The 21,417-nt window shown below is 50.8% G+C and overlaps 2 protein-coding genes across 3 annotated transcripts; both read right to left on the minus strand.

Moving 5' to 3' along the window:
* Window position 1: 1 nt before the first annotated feature.
* Window positions 2-6,088, minus strand: CFB (complement factor B). The gene is made up of 18 exons (XM_043907818.1): window positions 5,885-6,088; window positions 5,555-5,788; window positions 4,936-5,121; window positions 4,617-4,790; window positions 4,299-4,400; window positions 4,057-4,193; window positions 3,638-3,776; window positions 3,137-3,268; window positions 2,763-2,864; window positions 2,533-2,670; window positions 1,974-2,071; window positions 1,718-1,835; window positions 1,358-1,511; window positions 1,177-1,253; window positions 869-978; window positions 642-774; window positions 517-566; window positions 2-202 (listed from the first exon to the last, which is right to left on the minus strand). Exons 1-18 carry the CDS (start codon window positions 5,946-5,948, stop codon window positions 56-58), a joined length of 2,295 nt encoding a protein of 764 aa, XP_043763753.1. The 5' UTR covers window positions 5,949-6,088; the 3' UTR covers window positions 2-55.
* Window positions 6,089-6,476: 388 nt separating this feature from the next.
* On the minus strand, window positions 6,477-18,201 carry C2 (complement C2). 2 transcript variants are annotated; one of them, XM_043907817.1, is made up of 18 exons: window positions 17,892-18,196; window positions 17,522-17,731; window positions 16,755-16,940; window positions 14,864-15,037; window positions 14,682-14,783; window positions 14,370-14,503; window positions 13,157-13,295; window positions 12,411-12,551; window positions 11,533-11,622; window positions 8,696-8,836; window positions 8,477-8,571; window positions 8,274-8,385; window positions 7,991-8,156; window positions 7,803-7,879; window positions 7,577-7,668; window positions 7,270-7,396; window positions 7,062-7,111; window positions 6,477-6,924 (listed from the first exon to the last, which is right to left on the minus strand). In XM_043907817.1, the coding sequence occupies exons 1-18, from the start codon at window positions 17,935-17,937 to the stop codon at window positions 6,754-6,756; spliced, it is 2,253 nt and encodes a 750-aa protein (XP_043763752.1). In that variant the 5' UTR covers window positions 17,938-18,196; the 3' UTR covers window positions 6,477-6,753. The 2 variants fall into 2 exon arrangements, with proteins under 2 accessions (XP_043763752.1, XP_043763751.1); XM_043907816.1 differs by having other exon boundaries at window positions 7,803-8,156; window positions 17,892-18,201.
* Between the last annotated feature and the right edge of the window lie 3,216 nt (window positions 18,202-21,417).

Consider the following 21,417-nt stretch of genomic DNA (forward strand, 5'->3'; position numbering starts at 1 on the left):
GTGTTGTCGCAGCTGTTTTAATTTGGTCTCATGCCCCTTTCCAGCAGGAAACCCCTTATAGGAAACCCAGGTCCTCATCTTGGAGTTTTTCCTTGAGCCAGGGCAGCACGTGGTAGAGGTTGATGTGAAAATCTCGAGCATAACCAGGTACTTGCTGTGGCCTCTTGCAAACATCCACAACGCCCCAGCTGATCACGCCAACCTGGAGAGAGGGGTTGTCAGGAATCATTTGGTAGAACTCCTTAATCCCAGGAAGCACAGCTACTGCCAGTTGCATCTGAACTGACCTGACCTGGGAAGACTAGACTAGGGACCCTGTTCAGTCCTGTCCCCTGGCACACAGACCAGACACATGGCCCTGAATTGGCCAGTTCAAGGAAGAGTCTGAAGGTGAGGCAGGCTATGCCCCACCCCCCACCCCCCACCTCTTTTCAGCCACATGCAGTGAGTTTTCCTGTCTTGGGGCCCACACTGACCACTCAGCATCTCCCCAGAGAGAGGAAAGGAAAGACTCACTTGAATGAAGCGACTCTTCTTATGAATAATCAGGGGGCCACCAGAATCACCTGCAGGGGAGGAGATACTGTAGGCAAAGACTCTTAGGCCTCAGAACTCACATCACAACCAAAGAGCCTTCTCACCTTTGCAAGTGTTGGGGTCAGCGTAGGGAGACACGCCTCCAGTGCAGAGGAACCTGGGGGTGACTACCTCGGAGATGTCCTTGACTTTGTCATAACCTGGGGCGTGCAGAGCGTCTCTCTCACAGCTGGCTTTCTGTAGGTGAGATGGGGATGTGTGGAGGGGAGAGGGGTGAGGAACAAAGCTTGCTTAGGAAGAACTGGGGACCTCAAGATCCCACATTCCTCACCTTGTCCCCATTCTTGATGTAGACCGCCTTCCGAGTCAGGGTCTTCTTAGAATCCTTAGACTCAGACACAAACAGAGCTTCGATGTCCTTTGCAGGGAGCAGCTCTTGCACTTTACAGATGGATAGACTGGGTCATTTCAGCACTCTCCCTCCCCTCCCCGCCTCATGCTTTGTCACTGAGTGGCCCTCCATCCCTTCCCGTGAGCTGGCGGCTGGGCAGGGCATCACTTGCTCTCCTTGTGGTCCCCCTCATTCCCCCCTTGTCTCAGAGCCTCACCCTTAAGCTGCTCTCCCTGAACATGACTTACTCTGTTGCCGGCATGTAGTTGACTTTGGAAGCCTCAAGGCTTGAATCGATCCCTCAGTGCAGGGGAGACAAATGGGCCTGTTGAGGAGAGATGGGGAAATTCAAGGATCGTGAACCCTGGGCCTGCTCCAGTCCTGGTTCTGCCTCTCCCAGCCTTTTCTCTCAGAATCCACATGGCTCACCTGATAGTCTCCTCATACTTGAGCTTCTTCTTGAGCTTGATGAGGGCCACGTCATAGTCATAAAACTCAGGAATGCCTTTTGCTTTTTTTGCATTGAGGTCGTAGTTTGGATGAAATAGGACTTCTTCTATCTCCCACTCCTGCTTCTTTGATCCTGAAGTAGGAGAGGGGTCCTTCTAGACCATCGGTGTCTGTGTAGGCAGCCTCCTGCCTGCCTGTCATCCCTAACCCAAATCCCCATCCCTAACTGATCAGCATGCAAGGGAAGGGCTGTGATGACAGGTGGGAAGTGTGGGCCCTGGAGGCAGTGTTGCCCAGAGGGCACCACAGAAGCTCAGAATTGATGGGTTGCATCCTTACCCACGGTGACCTTGATTGAGTGTTTCTCATCATCCACAGTGAAACAGTGTGCAGCTGTCAGCACAAAGTACTCAGACACAATGGCGCCCATACAGCTCTCATGGCCCTTCGAAGGGCGCTGGGAACAGCAGCAGCGGGAAAGCTCAGCTTTCACAAATGTCACAATCTGATTAAGAGTGCCTTGCCCTTCCCCCAACCTTCATTTCACCCTGACCTCCCTTCCCCTAAGTCCCCACCACCAGGACACTGCACTTACAATGACTGAGATCTTGGCCTGCCATGGTTGCTTGTGGTAGGGAGTACCTTTCTTGTGCTCCCAAACCATGCCACAGAGACCCAGTGTCCGACTTTCATCTGGCAAGAAAGGAGATTGTGCTAAAAGCTGGGACAGTTCATTTCCAAATGGCAGCTGTCTGGGGGAGGGACGCCAATGTGTCCGTGGGGAGCAGATGCCCAAAAGAGGGAAGGGAAGGCAAGGAACCACTGGAATCATGGGACTAAGCTCAGAGACCTGCCCATGTTCAGGCCCAACTCCTGCTAACTTGTCATTTCTTGACCTCTGTTGGCCCCAGCTTCCATATCTGTAAAAGTAGGGACTTGAGAAAGGTCTCTGCATCATTTCAGAACTTGTGATTCTGAGATCAGGGGGTGGAAAGTACCAGGAAGCAAGAATAGTGACCTGGAGGTAGAGGAGGTGAGAAAGGGCTTCCAGACTGCCAGGGCTTTAGGAGGAGTGGAAGAATGAGTGACCTTGAGGGGTCTGGGGAGGGCTGAGTTTCATGATCATCTCCTTATAGCCTTCCATAGTTTCCTACCAAGCATTTGGATGAAAACATCCTCCAGGCTTTCCAAGTCCTGGAGTCTGAACACATGTTTCTCTTTATCCTTCTTGGAAGCCAAAGCATTGATGTTCTCTTGGTTCACTAGAGGTCCAACCCCGAACACATAGATGTCTGAGAGAGAAAAAACAGAGTGAGGGTCTTGGCCCTGGCACGGGCAAGAAGCTAATAAAGTGGGGTGCTGGGTCCTAGGTAATAAAACTCACCCAGATAATCCTCCCTGGGGTTTTTGCGATTTCTACCAATGTCCAGCAAGTACCGAATATCATGAATGACAGTGACTGGATCCCCACCCATGTTGTGCAAACCTGCAGGAGAGATGGACCGTGAGGTTGGGAGACATGAAGGAAGAGGGTCCAGGAAGATAAAGAGGCTGGAAGGAGTGACATACAGGGCTGAGTGAGCAGGTTGGAGAGGAGATCATGAGTGAGAGATCACGGAGTGGAAGGTCCCTCCTTGTAAAGGCACAGGGAAGAGCAGCACACCATCCCCCAGCCACAAGTCCAGTGTTACGTGTGGACTCAGGACCACGAGCTGGTTTGAGAGGGTGGGGAATCAGAGGCAGAAACGCCCCTCTTACCGTCAGTCATGATGATAATGACATGGCGCGTGCGGTTCCAGGTCTCTCTCAGTTGGTTTACTTCCCTGCTCATCATGTTGTACACTTCCAGGAGAGCCCTCTTGGTGTTAGTCCCTGCCTTCAACTTGTGATCTGTGAACAGGGAAGATGTCATCACCTCGCCTGATCTCCCAAGCCGCCCTTGACCCCAGAGGCCTGGCAGCAACTGGGATCCCACATCTGTCAACTTGAGTTGTCACCCCACTGTCCTCCCTCTGACAACAAAGTGACCCTCTCAGTTCCAAAGGGTTCCCACCAAACCCCATTTTCCAATGACCCTGCTGTCCAACCGTGGACTAAAAAGTAGTCCTCCCTGCCCCACCACGTGGTCTTACTACACCCTCCCCACAACATTCCTGAAACTTCAGACCTCTCTGACCCCAAAGTGAACCTCCCACCCTTCCCTGACTTCAGACCTCTCTGACCCCAAAGTGAACCTCCCACCCTTCCCTGACTTCTGACCTTCATAGTTGATTTGGTTGAGCTGCTCTGTGACCCAGTCTGCTTCGCTGCTCTTTGGGTCAGACACTCTGACCAAAACTTTGGGTTCTGTGGCATACGTCACTAGACCATATTTTGGCTTCACCCCATAGCTTGCCACCTGTGGGCGAGGGGAGCAATAGGTCACGGCATCAAAAGTAGAATATATGGTTGGGAGAATTCAGCAGCTTAGCTGAGACAGATAGGAAAGTCCTTAGTAAGAGATTCAAGGACTGACTCATCAACCTGGGGTCATGGAGGAGTCCAGGTTAAAGGACTGGTAAAAGGAAAAGAGGACACAATAGCACCTGGAGATTTTCTGGGACCCTGTGGCTCTGAGTGGCTGGGAGTATCTGGGAACTAGTCTTGGCAGGGCAGTGAGGTCCTTTCAGGGTTCCCACCTTCTCGATGAAAGCTCTGAGACAATTCTTGGCCCCTGTGAAGTTGTTGGCCCCCACGCTGTCTGATCCATCCAGTACCAGGTAGATGTTCATGGAGCCCGAGGGGTCCAGGATAATCTTTCTCTTCTGTTGTTCCCCTGGATGCCACCAAAGAGGCTCAGGCTCCACAACAAATAGGTCTCCTGCCCCTTCTCCACCCCACGCCCAACCCCCTGCCCCGCCTCCCCTCTCTGCCTTCAAACCTGGGCTATGTCCATCCTCGGCATCAACTCCTTCTATGGTCTCTGTCAGGGAAGACAGGAAGGCTTCGGCCACCTCTGCAGGAGTGTCGTACATAAAGGAGTCTGGGAGAGGTCAGAGAGCAGGTCAAATGTCTGGGAGGTCAGGGACACTGACAGGAGATGGTGGGCTTCTAGGGCGGGAAGGGCTCAGAAGTTCTTTGGGGAGATTTAGAAGGGAGGAAGGAGCTGGGTGGCGGCAGCAGGAGAAGGCAGTGTGCTCCGAGGGGACGTGCAGATGGGAGAGCAGGGTCTGACTTGAGGGTACAGATCAAGAGTCACCTTGGCAGGAAGGCTCCGTTCCACTCCAAGAGCCACCTTCCTGGCATGTTCGCTGCTGGGAACCACGCAGAGTGAGCCCCCGGTTGCAGTAGTAGGTGACACGGTCTTCAAGGCGGTACTGGCTGCCCACCTTCCTTGAGCCAAGAGGGATGCCCGGGTTGGGGCAGTACCCCGCTGCAAAAGTGTGAGACACACACTGGTGAGGGCCAAAGCCTGGGGCGCAAAGGGCAAGGCAGAGCATCGAACTGTGGCACTGGTTCCTCAAGCTGAGGATGGTCAGGGAGAAGGAGCTGTTGTGGACAGGGGGGACGGTTCTCACCTCCATCATCACAGACGGCCGTTTCCCCATCCCACCGACCATTCCCTTGGCAGGTGCGATTGGCAGAGCCCCGAAGAGTGTAGCCATCATAGCAGCGGAAAGAGATCTCGTCGCTCAAATTGTAGTAGGCAGCCCGGGGCCAGTACTCCCCATTCTCAAAATCCTGTGGTCTGGGACAGCGAATTGCTTTGAGGGTAAGGGGGTGGAGACCAAGAAGAAGTTACTGGAAGGGAAGGGCTACCCTTTAGGATAAGCCTTCTGGTCTCAGGGACCCTGTCACTGAGAAATATCACTTCTCGGCCCCAAAGGATAGCTACTACCCTCGACCCCTGGAGGTACCTCCACCCATACGGAGTCCTGCTGCTCCCTCCTCCCCATTTCTAAGTGTTCTTTGAACTGCCGGGGCTGCCTGACACAGGGTAAATGCTTAGTAAAGTCTAGCTCCCCTTCCTTCTCTCTCCATCCCACCTCCAACCCTCACTCAGCACTGACCCGTGCTCAGCCCAACTTGTCAGCCTGCCTGGTCTCCACTCAAGCCTAGACTTATCCAAGTCTGAACCTTGGCTGCCACCTGCTCCGTCCCTCAGCCGGCCCATGCCCATCCTCCCTGCCCTCCAACCTTTGCATTCGGCCCTCTTGACAATCTTTCTGTCTTGAGTCTGCAGGGTGCTCCAGGACCCTGTGGATCTGCAAGTGCGTATCTGCATGGGGTATGGGTAGAAGCCAGAAGGACACAAGTATTCCAGCACCTGGCCCGCCTTGAGAAGCTGGAAGGAGCCACCTTTGATCTCTACTCCCTCCAGAGAGCAGGGGCTTTGGGGCCCGGCCTCAGGCAGTGGCGTCGTGTCCACACCTAAAGAGAAAAGTTGGTGAGGCCCAGCCTCACAAGGCCAAGGATGGATCGTGGGGGAAGCAGGAGTGGAGGGAGGAGGGCTGTGATCTCACTTACCTCCACACAAGAGGCCCAGGATCAAGGGTACTAGGCAGAGTCGGGGGTTGCGACCGATCCCCATGGTGACCCGGAGCTGGGGGCAGGAGGGCCTCTCCTGGCTTCTGCTGCAAGTCCGCTTGGCTTAATGGCCAAGCTGAAACTTTAGACCTGAGCCTCGTCACACTCCCTTCCCCTGCCCCCCACAACCTCCAGCCTTTTATGCAATCCTGTTCTGGCACCTGCTGTTCACCCCACCCTCCCTACCCACATCACTTTCCGGAATGTCCAACCGGGGAGGGCCCCACTGAGCTGCCAATCAAGGAAACAGAAACTGCAAAAATTCCACCTTTGGCTCCCCAAGGTCCAGGACTCTGCCAGTCAACACCTCCTCTCCGCCCCTTGTCCTGCCCAACAAGCCCAGACCTCCCCTTGGGGACTAGATATAAGGCCCACACTGCCCCCTCCACCCCTGCTGACTCTGTTACCGAGCAGAGTTCAGCCGCTGTTTGTCCAGCAAGGTCTCTGACCTGCCTTCTTGGTGGTTCCTGGAATCATTCTGGCCTTTCTCTCCCCTCCCAGGCCAGCCCCTAGGCAGAGGCACAGACAGTTGTGGGAATCATTGGTTTTTATTAATTTCATAACTGGGTAATTTCCTGTGTAAGTAGAAGGAGAGTGAGCCAAGTACAGCGGAGGGTGGGGTCAGCGCTGGCAGGAGCGCCGGGGATTCCCTAGCGCGGATGCGCCGCTGCTCCGGGATCCTCGAGGCGGGGATGTGTTCAGAGCAAGGAGTGCGGATGAGTCATGGAGGCTGAGGGTGGGCGTTCAGAGGTAGGAGATTGGAGAGACGGCAGGTCCTGGCAGGTCAGCAGAGGGCTCGGTGGCCAAGGTTAGAGGGGCACAAAGTTCAGGATGCCCTCCAGATGCTGCCTGAGCCAGGGCTGCAGGCGGAAGAGGTTGATGTGGAAATCTCGCGGGACCTTGCCACGGGGCGCAGGTTTGCGGGAGTTCTTACTGGAACTGCCACAGGGGTTGTAGAGACCCCAGCTCACCAGGCCCACCTAGAAGAGGAAAAGGTTGGAGTGGGGGGCTTCCCCTGTCCCAGCCCCAACCTCTTTAGGTCCTTCAAAGGCCTGCCTCATCCCCCAACAAGGCGGAGATCCCTTAACTCCAGTCCTGTGAACTTCTCCCTTCTCACCTGAAAAAACCTGAGTCTCCGCTCAAGGAAAACTGCTCCCCCGGATTCTCCTACCAGAAAGGAGGGACAGAGACTGTCATCCTGCCGACCGTCACTGCTGCATCGGGGCATGCATGATGGCCACAAGGGACACAGGTGGCCTTCCCCTGGGGAATCCGGACTCCAGGGTGGGGATTGGGGGTGGAAAGTGGGTGGAGGAGGGGCTCACCCTTGCAGGGACTGTCATCCCCCTGGGTCCCACTGCATAGGAATTGGTCTGTCACCACCTCTCTGACATCTGTCAGGTTGGGGAACGTGGTTTTGTCTTCGGAGACGACCTTGACACAGTTTGTCCACTGCAGGAGGGGCGGAAGAGGACAAAAGGATGGAGTGAGCAAGCCCAGGGGACCCTGGCAGGGCAGCTAGGCCCGGGAGGAGGGATGACTTGGGGTCAGAGGGAGAAAGCAGCCAGAACTAGGGGAGGCAGAGAGAAATCCCATCCCCCGCCCCCAGCATCCAGAACCTGAGACCCTCACCTCTGACCCTGTCTTGAGGTTAATGTTCAGCTTATCCCCATTCAAAGCCACAAAATGAGCAGGAATGCTCACTTGGTTCAGAAGCTCCATCTCTGCAGTCAAGGACAAGGATGTCAGTGCTGGTCCCTTTACCCAGCATCCTGACTTGGGGACTGCAGCACAGCCCATGATATCATCCCCCAAACCCTGATGCCAGTCCTTCCCACACCCTGAGTCCAGCACTCACCGTGGTCTCGGCAGGTACTGCCTGGGAGTCTCCGCAGAGCCAGGTTGGCCCCCACCGTGCAGGGGAGGCAGATGGGCCTGAGGAGAAGGACTAGGGTCACAGAGGCCCATCCTTGGTGTCCCCTCCTCCAGGGCTCCCCAGGACACTCTCCCCTGTAGAGGGTACCCTCCCATCCCAGACTCTGGCACCTGGCATGGCTGGACATCTTCACTTTCTGGGTCAGCTTTAGCAGAGCAATGTCATCGCCATAGAACTCTGGGATTCCCTGATTCTTCTTGGAAAAGACATTGAACCCCGGGGAGATCACTGCCTTCTCAATTTGGAATTCTTTGCCCCCCTGAAAGTTGGGATCCCCTGGAAACAAAGTAGCAGATTAGGCTGGACCAGGGCTCCTGAAGGGGCCACAGGCTGGGAATAAGAGATAGGAGCTCTGCCCAGGGGATCGGGAATCTGGTGCGGGCCCTTCCTTACCCACACTGACCCTCCACAGTGTGCTGTCCTCGGCATTGCGGAAGCAGTGAGCGGCTGTCAGGACCCACTGGTCAGAGACGAGGGCCCCCCGGCAGGTGTCCTGGCTCCTGGGCTGCAGGGGGACAGGTGATCTCAGGGACTGCTATGTCTCTGGCTCATGGCCGCACCTCTGGGTTCCAAGCCCCACCCCTCCTTCCAGGTACCTTAAAGGTAACGTGCCAGGGTGTCCTCTCCTGGGCAGAGGCGTTGGCAGACATGTTCCCCACCCCACAGATGGGGTCTGTGAGCTGGGAGACATCTGTGGGTGTGAGGAGCAGATGGTGAAGGAGGCCGGTGAGGGGCGCTGTAAGCAGGTGCCATGCCGGGACCCTCGGCTGGCTCCACACTGGCCACCCCCTCCAGAGAGGGTGAAGCGCACTCACCCAGCATGTGCTCGAAGACCTGGCTCAGCGCCTGCACATCCTTCAGAATGAAGGCATGCCTCTCACCATCCTTCTTGGACCCCAGGTTATTCAGCTCTTTCCAATCCACGTCTAGGCTGCCCACGCCGATGGCATAGATGTCTGAGGGGGAGGGAATTAGCAGAATCTCACAGTGAGCGGCTATCCCGCAGCACAGGAGGCTGTAGTTGGGAACTCACTGTGTCCCATGAAGCCCTACATGAGCGGGATGCCCTCCCCGCCCCTTCACTACATATCTGACCTCATTTCCCACCACTCCTCCCCTTCAGTCTTTTCCAGTCACACAGCATCCTTGAATTTCCTGAAGTACACTCCCACCTCAGGGCCTTTGCACAAGTTTTGTCCCTGCCTGGTTCACTCCTACCCCCAGGCTTCCCACATGCCTCACTCTCTTACATTTCTAAGCTTTGATTCAAATGTCCCCATCGCAGGAGGCCTGCTCTGGCCTCCTTGTGTAAAACTGCAATGACCCAGACATTTCAATTTCTTTTCTGCTTCATTTTATATCTCAGTGCATGTCACCCTCTACTGTGCCACATGGTTTCCTTATTTATTTTGTGTAATGCCTGTAGTGGGTAGAATTGTGTCTTCTCAAAAGGTATATTCAGGTCCTAACCTCCAGGACCTGTGAATATGCTCATATATATTTGGAAATCATGTCCTCGCGGATAAAATCAGTTAAAGTGAGGTCTCGCTGGATGGGGAAAGGGAGGGAGTGATGAATCTGACGCCTTTACAAGAATAAGGGAATCTGAACACCAACACAGAGAACCATGTGATGTCACAGAGATACCTTCAGGGAAGACAGTGATGTAAAGAGAGGCAGAGATTGGATAATCCTACCCCAAGCTAAGGAATGCCTGGGGCCACCTGAAGTTGGACAAGGTAAGGAAGGATTCTCGGAGGTTCTGGCGGGAGCACGACCCTGTTGATACCTTGATTTTGGACTTCCTACTTCCTGAGCATGAGAGAATACATCTCTGTTGTTTCAAGCCACCCAAATTTGTACCATTTGTTGCCACAGCCCTAAGAAACTAATCTATCGCCCCCTTCCAGAATGACAGCCCCATGAAGCAGGCATTTTCCTCTGTTTACAGCTGTATTCTTAGAGTGGTGCTTGGCCCAAAAGAGGCTCTCGGTGAGGACTTTTAAATGAATAAATGAATGAAAAAGAACTCATGATGTAGCATGGAGGCACAGCTTCAAATCTGTTCATCCTCTACAAAATGCCAGCTCTGGGAGAAGGGCTTGAAGCCACCTCTTCCCATTGGAGAACCTGGATCCACACGACCATCCACACCAACCTCTGAGCCAGTGTGGGTGCCAGTCAGAACTGCCCCGGGGTGGCCACCGAGTCTAGCCTTCTCCCACCCTTTATACCCCTCATAGTCCTTTTATGCAATTACAGTGGAAGCTGGATGATTATCATGTCCCATGTGTTTTCACTGAAGAATTGATGCTTTTGAACTGTGGTGTTGGAGAAGACTCTTGAGAGTCCCTTGGACTGCAAGGAGATCAAACCAGTCAATCCTAAAGGAAATCAGTCCTAAATATTCATTGGAAGGACTGAACCTGAAGCTCCAACACTTTGGCTGCCGGATTCAAAGAGCCGACTCTTTGGAAAAGACCCTGATGCTGGGAAAGATTGAGGGTAGGAGGAGAAGGGGACAACAGAGGATGAGATAGTTGGATGGCATCACCAACTCAGTGGACATGAGTTTGAGCAAACTCCAGGAGATGGTGAAGGACAGGGAAGCCTGGTATGCTGCAGTCCACAGTGTCGCAAAGAGTCGGACACAACTGAGCAACTGAACAATAGTAATGTGTTTTATCTATTTCCCTGAGGTTCCTGCCTCTTTTTAAGAAGGTGTTTTCAAGCATTTAACTCTGGCCCAGTAATGCTAAGGAGTTAGGGAGTGAAGTTTGGATTTTGCCTTCCTTAGACAAGGGTTTTCCCAAAGAAATCTGCTTACCCTCAAGGAGCAGGTGGAATGGGTGGCATGAACAGAAAAGAGAGAACCCAAGGGGAAAGTAAAACTTGGGACCTCAAAACCAACTGCTACCCCTTATCTGAAGCACTTCTTTTGAAGTTCTTTTCTGGTCAAAGGTCAGTGCAATTTTTGTTTAGTCTGAATTAGAGGAACTGTTCTTTTAGAGACTGCAACTGCCAACGCCTTAGTTAACTGCACTGCTAATGGAAAAAAGGCCAGAGACAGTCCCTACAAGGATTCCAGACCTTTTCTTCCCGGAGAGGTTTGTGGAACAAAAGCTGATGAATGAAAACGATGTCAATGATGATGATGGTGGTGGTGGTGGTCACCACCACTGCACACGTGAGTTTCTCTGTACCAAGTAATGTTTGAGCATTTGCCCTTACTGGCCTGTGAGGTAGGTCCTTGTCCTGTATCCTCCTTACAAGTAAGGAAACGACCCACGGTCACAGCCAATCAAAGATGAACCCAAGGTTAAAACCACAAACTCAAGGTTTGTAGTTTGACTACAAACTCTTCAGTGTGATCCTTGGCTGACTGCATACAGAACAACACAGCCTGGGGTCTCAATAGAAATACAGCCAAGGACTTCCCTGGCGGTCGAGTGGTTAAGACTCTGCGCTTCTACTGCAGGGGGTATAGGTTTGATCCCTGGTCAAGATACTAAGATCCCTCATGCTGTGTGCAGTGCAGCCAAAAAAAAATGAAATGCGAAGAAAAATAGCCAAGTTGCTGAAACTCCTGGCTGTGGTCCTTGGGTTCTCTGCAGAGAGCACAGATTGTGGCAGCGCAGGGGCAGAGGCTCACCCAGATAATCTTTCCTCTTCTGGTTGATGTTCAAGACGTCTTTGATATTGTCAACAGCCACCTTGGGAGAGCCGCCCATGTTGGACTTTCCTGGATCAAGGAGGAAAAAGAATTGTTCATTAAGATGGATGCATCATGATCCCCTCAGCCCTGGAGAAGTGGGGAGGCATTCACCCCGGGAACCTCAACACTTACACTCCCTATTGGAGTTTCAAGATACATTATTCACGGAAATTCTTTAGCACTGGGTCAGGGGCATCTTAATACTTTATCTCATTTGATTCTCGTGAAGCCCCTGTAAGTGTGGGTCTCCTCATGTTATAGATAGGAAATCTGATTTCTAGAGGAGCTGTGTGATTTGGGTAAAATCAAGATAAATGGCAGAGCCCTGATCCACTACCCCATCTGCCTTTCATCCATGGACCTCAACATCACTGCTGCAGAGCCACACCTCCCACCCAACTCCCTCTAGGTGACCTCCCAGGTGGTAACAACTAATACATAATCATAAAGCACTTTTACACAAAGTACTTATTGCTCTTCATAAAAAGTGTGTAAGGGGACTTCCCTGGAGGACCAACAGTTAAGACTGCACTTCCACTGCCAGGGGTTCAGGTTTGATCCCTGGTTGGAGAATTAAGATCCACATGCTGTGCAGTGCAGCCAAAAAACAAACAAACTATATACAGAAAAGAGGGCAGCTTCCATTATCAATAATTGTCATGGTTGTCGTTACCGTCATCATCAGCACTGTTTCTACTTTAGAAATAAGAAACCAAGGCCTGACATGGCAGAGGGAGAACCAGAAGCCAGGTCTTCTGACCCCACATTGCTGCCCCTTCCACGGTGGCAGGCTCACTCACAGAGACAATACCTACCGTCTGTCAGAAGAATGATGGCATGTCGGATTTCCCGCCAGGCCACTGGGTTCATATGGAGCCGATTCATTTGGTTATTCATCATTATATAGACACCATGGAGGGCCTCGTAGATGTTGGTCCCAGTTCCATTTTCATGGTCTGGAATATGTGAAGATGAAAAGCTCTCTTAGAAACTTTCCACCTACCACCTGGGAGAAGGGAATCACTCTATTTTCCCCAAACACTGGAAATGCAATTATCAACTGATTTGATAAAGACCGACCTTTGATATTCAGTTAGGGATTTGGCATCATTGCCCGTTCAAACATTTCAAACCTTTCCCTTTAGAAATGCTCATTGCATAACAGCACTAAAGTTCATCCTAAAATCCCAGGATTTGAAGATGGGGTTTCCAAAGAAAGTGGGTTGTTTCAACCAGCTGCTACCTACCACCCAGGTAGTTTCATAATGACACGAGGAGACTATGAAAACCAGATCATGTGGTTCAGGGAGGATCTGAAGACCTGCACGATGCTTTTGGACACATAGCACATGTGAACAAGCCAGGTGTTGGTAGGAGCTGCAACTCCCCAACCATGAACCTGACTGGGAAGCCACCCCAATCTAAGGAACATTAGGCCCAGAACCCTGGGACCTGAATGCCACCAAGAGGCCTCTCTCTCGAACTTGTCCAGAGTCTCTGCAGGCACAGAGAGCTCATCCCCTACTCCCACTCCCATCACCTTCATTTGATGGCATCATACCTTTATAGTTGATATTTCTCAGACTGTTCTCCACTTCAGTCACATCCCGGGATCTGTCATCCAAGACAGACATGATGATTTTGGGCTTTGATGCAAAAGTGATGATGGCAACACTAACCTTGATCTCAAAGCTGAAGATCTGTGAAGGGCAAGTGAGAGGGTGAAGGGCCCCCAGACCAAAAAGCAGATGGTAAGAGAGCCAGCAATGGGCCCTGAAGGAGATAGAGAGCCTAGACAGAGATTGACAGAGGCAAGGCCCATGGAGAATCCCTTCCTGGGAGGTGGCTGCTTAAGGAAGCCAGGAAACTGACGACTGTTGGTCCTCTCCTCTGTTTGACAGGTTCACTCTGCATTTAATCCTTATATCAATGATGTGAGGGGTCGTGATGGTCCCCATTATATAGATGAGGATGCTGAGACTCGTTACCTTGCCCCCGATCACACCACTGGTGAAAGATGGAGGAAGAATTCAAACCTATCGGCACTTGCCTGTAGCATTTTACAGCCTCATGGCTTAGTGGCTTACTTAACTTTACATCTGAAGAGAGAAACTAAGGAGCACAAAAGCTGCCTTCTTTTCAATGGAGCAGGGAGGGAAAATACATAGCTACAAAAACTATTGTGAAAAGCATAATTCCCAAGCAAAGTCCTGGCAAGAAATGTAAACCAGTGGTTTCCAAACTCTCCTGTTCATGCATTCTGTCAGCAGAAACATTCTGAGCACATACCTCGATATAGGTATATGTATTTATAAAGTATACTCATAAAGTGTATCACTGCTCAAATATATTGTACACATTTTAAAATGTATAGAAAAGATTGAAATTTTAAAAGGAAACTATTAAGTTCTTCATTTCAGTTAAATTACAGTTATTCCACATGATTACTAGTATTTTTCTGCCACACACACCCCCACAGACTGTTTTGGGTACCCCTTTGTGAAGACCACTGTTCTAGAATTCCTGAAAAGTGGGATCTCAGCCTCGTTCATCTTTGTGGTCTCCCAGGAGCCAGAATAGTGCTTGACATATAGTAGGTACCCCAGCGGTGTTTGTGGAATGAAAAATAGTATCCTCCATTCATGATCCATGGCATGTGTATAATCTGGGAAGACTTCTTGGAGGAAGTGGGCTGTGAATGGGATTCTGAGAAGGGAAGGAGACACAGACAGTGCAGGAAGGCAGCCGATATCCGCAGGCTCCTATTTCCTGACCCTGTCCACCATGCGGGAGGCGCTGTCCTTGAAGATTTCAAAGTCATCTTTGGACACACTCTGAGAGGCGTCCAGGAGCAGGTAGAGGTTCAGGTGACCGGAACGCTGGATTTGTATTTTGCGGCCCAAGTTTTCTGAGAGAAATATGGAAGGGGGGAGATTCAGGCCTCCACCGCCCACCTGCTCTCTAGCCAAGGCGATCAGACCCCTCTGCCTCTCCTACAGTCAGCTCAGCCCAAGTGAGCCCACCAGAGGCTCCTGCCCCGCCCCCAAGCTTGCCCCGCCCCTGCCACGCCCATCCGAAGCACTCACCTGTCTTCTTCTGCTGGATGGGATTGGTGGTTGCAAGTAAGTGGGAGAAGGAGGTGCCCAGGGCGGGGGCCACATCCTCAGGAAAGTCGTAGGAGTAGGGCTCTGTGGGGAGAGTCGATGGGGTCAGCTGGGCCCAGGGGTGGGGGCCCAGCAGTGTCCGCAGGGTCAGAGCTGCTACTCACGGCGACAGATGGCCTCCGTCCCACTCCAAACGCCGTCGTCCTGGCACTCGCGCTCTGCAGACCCTGTCAGCACCAGATTCGAGGAGCAGCGGTATCTGACCTTGTCCCCGAGGCCGAAGCGAGAGCCGGTCCGCACTGCACCCACGGAAATGCCCGGGTTGGGGCAGTGGCTGGCTGCGAGGAACAAAGATGGAGGTGAGCAGGGACTCGCCTCCTCAGCCTCCGGACTCCGGACCTGGCTCGCCCACCCTCTCCTTCTAGGCTCTTCCTCCTCTGGAAACCCTCAGAGCCTCTGCGGGTCCCTTGGCCTCTCCCTTGGGAGACATCATACCTGTGCTTCCCAGGGGTGACGATGGAAAAACCTGAAGTAGGGAAAAGGTTTAGAACTCTGTGGCCTCAGTGGCCACCTAAAACATCCTAATCCCAACCCAGGGTCTCTGCTAGTACCATACCAGAACCTCAGGGAAGATGGAGGCTGAAGAGCCTACCCCTCCACAGAGAACATTTGCAAACAATGAGACATCACTACACACCCACCAGAACTGTTAAAACTAAAAAGATGGGCAATTCCAGGTCTCAGAGGACAACCAGAGCTGCTGATCTATCGAGAAACTGTTTGCAGCCTCTACTAAAAGAAAACAGATGCCAACCTGTGACCCAGTAACTCCACTCCCAGATAATATACTCAACAAAGATAAGTGTCTAGTGCACCCAAAGTCACATATAAGCGTGTTCATAGAGCTTTACTCACAATAACCAAAAACTAGAAATAGCCAAAGGCTCACCAACAGGAGATAAACTGTAGTATGTAATGGAATTACACAGCATAAAAAAATAACAAACTGCTGGTACACAGGGAAACATCAATAAATCTCCCAGGCAGAATGTTGAATAAAGGCAACCAGATGCAAAAGAGCACAGTCTGTCTGATTCCACTTGTTTGAGGTGTATGAAGAAGCTAAACAAATCTATGGAGATACAAGTCAGGAGAAGGTTACCTTGTGGAAGGGGACAGCAGGGAGCCTCCTGAGATGATAGACACTCAGTTTTGGTGAATACTTAAAATCTGTACACTTTAGATAGATTAAACCTCAATTTTCAAATGAATTATATTTATGTTTGAATAACTGGCTGTTGTCAAAAAATCAAGGCTGTGACTAGAAAACCAGCAGCTGGGCTCCAGGTGAGGGTATGGTCCTACCGCCTCGTGAACTGAGTCCTTTGTATTATGTATTTAGAACTGTGACCTAGGAAGCTCCTAAAACCTACAGGCAAATGTAGCTCCAGGGAATCCCAGGAACCCCACTTTTGTCAAGCAGAGCCCCCCTCCCCAGTCTTTCACAAGGGCAGTAATAACCATGACAAAAGTATATGTGGTGCTCACAGATTCCAGGAGCTGTTCCAGAGGCAACCCACTCGATCCACACGGCAACCCCCTGCAGTCAGTCCTCTCACCGTCTCCATTTTGCAGATGTGAAAACTGAGGCACAGAGAGGTTAAATAACCTCCCCAAAGGCCGTCAAAATCAAAGCTGGGCTTGGAACTCAGACTGCCTCCAGAGGCAAGACAGCTGAGCACCACGCTTAATTGCCTTCATCACATCCTCCCTGCAACAGCCCAGGGGGACCAGGTGCCAGCCTAACTTGGAGGCATTGGGAAAAACTGCAGCCTTATGGCTGGACCCAAAGCTTAGCACCAACTTCCTTGAGCCAGAAGCCTAACAGGCTGGAGATATGTGACTATAGACCTCAATTGACCAAAATCTAGGAATATGATTTTGGCACCAGAAACACCTGGTCCCTGACCCCACACATGCTCCCTGGGCACATATCTGGCTCCAGGGCTCCCGGGAGACCCCTGCCCCCATGCAGCCATGGGTCAGGGCACTCACCGCCATTGTCACACACGGCCGTCTCGCCATCCCACATGCCATTGGGGCGACACTGTCGCACAGCTGAGCCCCGCAGGGTGAAGCCATCCTCACACTCGAAGCTCAGGTTGCCGCCCACCGGGTGGGACCCCAGCCGTGGGGTGTACACACCATTCTCAAAGGAAACAGGGGCTGGACAGCGAACAGCTGGAGGGAGAGAAGGGGATGATAATACAGGGATGGAGGGATGACACCTGGACTGCCCACCAAAGTGGGTGATATTCGGCTTGGAGGCATGGCAAGAGCCAGCTGCTTGTCAAAATATTAGGTGGATGCCTGTGAAATTGCTACTTTTGACAATTGGTTGAATATTAGCAATTTCACATAGTTCAATCTAATAGATTTAAAAACAGTCACTTCTCTCAGCCCCTTGAGGACTATGACCACCCCAGTCCCTCCCTTGGTGTTCTTCGATGTCCCAGGAGTGGGTAACTAGAGGGGTGACACATGGCAAAACAGAGGACGTCCGGACCATTCAGCATCCATTCTGAATGGTCAGTACCGTGTGGCAGATTGTCAAGACCTCTAAACATCATCCTTGGCTTTAGTACCCCACAATCTCCATCATAGCCTGACTCCAACACCTTGCTGTGGGCAGTAGACATTTCCTTGCTATTTTGAAAAGCCCTGTGGAAAAGGAGCTTTGCCACCCCTTTGAGTCACATTAAGCCCCATGCTGAGCAGACTAAATAGCAGTCCCCGGGGTGGCCGCTGGCAGGGAGCCTCACGTTTGCAGATCGCCTTTGTCGACCGAGTGGATCTCGGGATTTGCCACTGTCCGTTGCTCTTGCACAGCCTTGTCACCACCGGGTACGGGTAGCGGCCCAGGGGGCAAGAGTAGGTGAGGATACTCCCAGGGCTCCAGCCGTTGCTGAGGGTGAAACTGCCCCCAGAGATATTCACGTTCTTGGGGCAGGAAAGTGCGGCTGTAGCCAAACCTGCAGGCATGGGGATACGACTCAGAAATGCAGCAGAGAAGGAAGGCACAGAGGAGAAAAGGAAAGCAGAAGAGATTGTCCGTTTCACACGTGGAAACTCAATCTGGTGGCACCAGCCCAGTCCCACAGGACCCCAGCATCCCCTCTCCCCTGCTCGTACCTGGGTACAGGGGCAGCAGGTAAAGGACGGCCATCAGTGGGTCCATGGTGTCTACCTCAGGGGCAGGGACAGGCAGAGAACCGGGAGAGGGAAAAGGTCATCTGACTTCCCGAAAACCAGAGCTGGCTCAGCAGCTGCTTCATCTGCTGCCAGAGAAAGAACACTAGGGAGTGGCAAGGGGGAATGTTCCCTTGTTAGGAGGAAAAAAAAACCAACCATAAACAGGGATTTGGGGCTGAGCTGAGGGGGTGAAAGTTTTGCCCTGTCTCCCTAGTTTCCACACATCCCTAGAGTCAGCTCATCTGCACCACAGGCTTTTGCCCACTGCTCCCGCACCACCTCTGCTTCTCAGACACACGTGCCCACACACTCTTACATGAATAGTCTAAAGCACACAAACCAACTGAGATTGCAAAACATTTTATTTAAGTAAAGTTTCGATTTTCTTTTGGGTTTTCCCAAGTGGATGTTACAAATACTTCCTCAGAGCCTAGGTTAGTATTGTCTTCTTCAACATAAGCCTCCAAGGGATTAAACTAATTGTCTTAAAAATTCTTGATGCCTAGGAGGATTCACCATCTTTTTCTTCCCTTAGGGATAAAAGTGAAATCAACACTTAGAGACAAGAAAAGGGTTGAGAACATTTTTAAGGAAAGTCCAGTAGATAAAAATTCCCCAACTTATAAAATAAATAAATCTGGGTTGATTATTCAAAGAAGTGAAAATATTTTTTATTTGGAATGTGCTTTTAAATTGCAATGTGCAAGGGACTTCCCTGGTAGTCCAGTGGTTGAGAATCTGCCTTCCAGTGCAGAGGATTTGGGTTCGATCTCTGGAAGAGAAACTAAGATCACACATGCCACAGGGCAACTAAGCTTGCCACCACAACTACCAAGCCCACACGCCTCAGTGGAGACTCGATGCAGCCAAAAAATAAATAAAATTGAAAGCAAAAGAAAAAGATATTAAATTACCAGCCATACAGAAAAATAAAATTTTTAATTACAATGTGCATTTTGTGTGAAATGCAGGAAGCAAAGAAACTCTGAGCTACTGCGTTAGCCTCCCCGTCCCACAGAAGTCTTTAATATTCATCAAACAATGTGTATGTGCTAAGTAGCTTCAGTCACGTGCGACACTTTGGAACCCCAGGGACCAAACTCGCATCTCTTAAGTCTCCTGCATTGGCAGGCAGGTTCTTTACCACTGTCATCACCTGTTTAATGACATAATGAATGTCTTCAGAACTGAGAACACTACATTTAATATCACTTGGCTTACAAGGAGTAATTCCCTTACAGACAAGAGGTGTGTAACATTTCATTGCAAATTTCAAGTCACTAACATGCCTCATCTCCTCTAAAATATCTTCAAACTCATCCCACTTTTTGAGCTCCTTTGAGTAGAGGAGAGCAACAGTGCTGGGACTGGTGGAGCTGACGGAGAAACAGAGTTGAATGAACTGGAAGAATGTGGGGTGTAAGTAAATAAGATTAGTCAAAGATGAAGATGAAACATCTCTGAAGTTATCATTTAAGTTTATGAAAACTCTTTTGATTTACAAATAACTTCTCAGAAATACACGTACACAAGTGAGCATACACAAAATCAGTTCCTTGGGCAGAATTGACTGAATGCAGGAAGACTGTGACACCCCTGGTGTTGCAGTCCCAAAGCTGTTGCTGTGACCGAGCTGCAGGTGCTTCCTCTGTACCCAGTACCTGCTCTCCTTCCTTCTACAGTAAGAGATGTTTAGCAGAACACACAGTCACCCAGCTAAAGACTACATTTCCCAACTTCCCTTGCAGCTAGTGTCCAGGTGACAAGATTCTGGCAATAGAATGTGAGTACAACTTGAAGCCCTAACTTCCAAGTAAAAGGCGAGTATTCTCCCCTTGCCAACCCCCATTCCCATGGGCAAGAATATCAACCTGATGGTGATTCAAGAGCAATATCCTGAGGATAATAGAGTCAACAGACAGAGGAGCCTGGGTCTCTGACACTGTGTTGATGTTATACCAGTCCTGCTGACCTGTTCAGAATTTTACAAGAGAAAAAACTGCCTTCAGAGTCATAAGTATTAGAGATGTTCTGGCTTTGTCTCCTTTCTATCATGTAGTAGGATTGAACTTCCCCATCCACTTGCTTTGACCAGTGAAACGTGACTGTAAATGACATATACCACTTCTAGATTCCCTGGTGGCCCAGATGTTAAAGAATCTGCCTGCAATGCAGGAAACCTAGGTTCGATCCCTGGGTCAGGAAGATCCCCTAGAGAAGGGAATGGCTACCCACTCTACTATTCTTGCCTAGAGAATCCCATGGACAGAGGAGCCTGGCAGGCTATGGTCCATAGGGTCGTACAGAGTCAGACATGACTGAGCAGCTAACACTTCACTTCACTTCTAGATGGAAGCTTTATAAGCCCATGCAATCTTCCCTGTGCTCTTCCCCTCTTCATGGCAGTGTTTGAGATGGTGGCTGCTCTATCAGCCTGGACCCCTGGGTAACACCCAGAGTAGAACCCATGCTGACCCTTGGCAGATAGGCAATGTGAGCAAAAAAATAAACGCTTGTTGTTTTAACCGACTGCATTACCACTGCAGTAGGGGAAAAGATACCACCCCTAATTGAGGGGCTTAAAGAAATGATTTCTTGTTTCTCGTGATTCTGCAGGTTGGCCACGTGGTTCTGGCCTGGGCTCACCCTCACAACTGCAGTCAGCTGAGGACTGAGTTCAGTGGGTAACAGCAGGACCTGTGGTCTATCACCAATAGCCCCTCACAGCATGGTAGTCTCAGAACAGCATTCCAAGAGATCCAGAGCACACATTGCGAGGTCTCTTGAGATCTACCCTCAGAAGTCACGTGACATCACTTCTACCACATCCCATTAGTCACAGCAGATCACAAGGTTATCCCAGGTTTACAAATGGGGGAAACCTCACCTCTTGATGCGAGGAGTGGCAAAGTTACCTTGCAAAGAGGCATGCACACCAGAATAAGAGAGATTTGCAGCCATATTTTGCAAACCATTGTGGCAATGAAGATTAGGGGGTTGTTTATTACCAGGACATCACGAATCCTCACTCTGAACACTTAAACCACTGAGTTATGGGTGCCTTTTAAAGCTGCTGCTATGGACTGAATTAGAACCCCTCCCAAAAAAATGTGTATGTTTAACACCTTACCCACAATGTGACTATATTTGGAGATGACATGGCCTGTAAAGAGGTTATTTGTGTTAAATGAGGTCATAAGGATGGGGCCCTGATCCAATAGGCTTAAGTCCTTTAAGAGACACCAGAGAACTTTTTCTCCCTCCCTCCCTCCTTCTCCTCTCCCTTCCTCCTTTTCTTCTCTCTCGCTCTCCGTACACATATATCCCTCCTGCCCTCATGCAAAGGACTGCCTGCAAGCCAGGAAGAGAGCTGTTACCAGAAACTGACCACGGTGGCACCGTGATCTCCGGAACCATGAGAAGATAAATTTCTGTTTAAGTCACCCAATCTGTGGGGGTTTTTTTG

The sequence above is a fragment of the Cervus elaphus genome, chromosome 7 (genome assembly GCF_910594005.1).
Source record: "Cervus elaphus chromosome 7, mCerEla1.1, whole genome shotgun sequence".
NCBI lineage: Eukaryota > Metazoa > Chordata > Mammalia > Artiodactyla > Cervidae > Cervus > Cervus elaphus.

Excerpts from the sequence above, each read along its gene's own strand:
- CFB (XM_043907818.1), bottom strand. The coding sequence starts at position 5,948 with ATGGGGATCGGTCGCAACCCCCGACTCTGCCTAGTACCCTTGATCCTG. Across the intron at positions 979-1,176 it reads AACTACATGCCGGCAACAGA|TGCAAGAGCTGCTCCCTGCA; the intron begins GTAAGTCATGTT and ends CCATCTGTAAAG. Across the intron at positions 775-868 it reads ACATCAAGAATGGGGACAAG|AAAGCCAGCTGTGAGAGAGA; the intron begins GTGAGGAATGTG and ends TCTCACCTACAG.
- C2 (XM_043907816.1), bottom strand. The coding sequence starts at position 17,937 with ATGGACCCACTGATGGCCGTCCTTTACCTGCTGCCCCTGTACCCAG. Across the intron at positions 8,386-8,476 it reads CCTGGCACGTTACCTTTAAG|CCCAGGAGCCAGGACACCTG; the intron begins GTACCTGGAAGG and ends GTCCCCCTGCAG. Across the intron at positions 7,112-7,269 it reads GGATGACAGTCCCTGCAAGG|GAGAATCCGGGGGAGCAGTT; the intron begins GTGAGCCCCTCC and ends CCTTTCTGGTAG.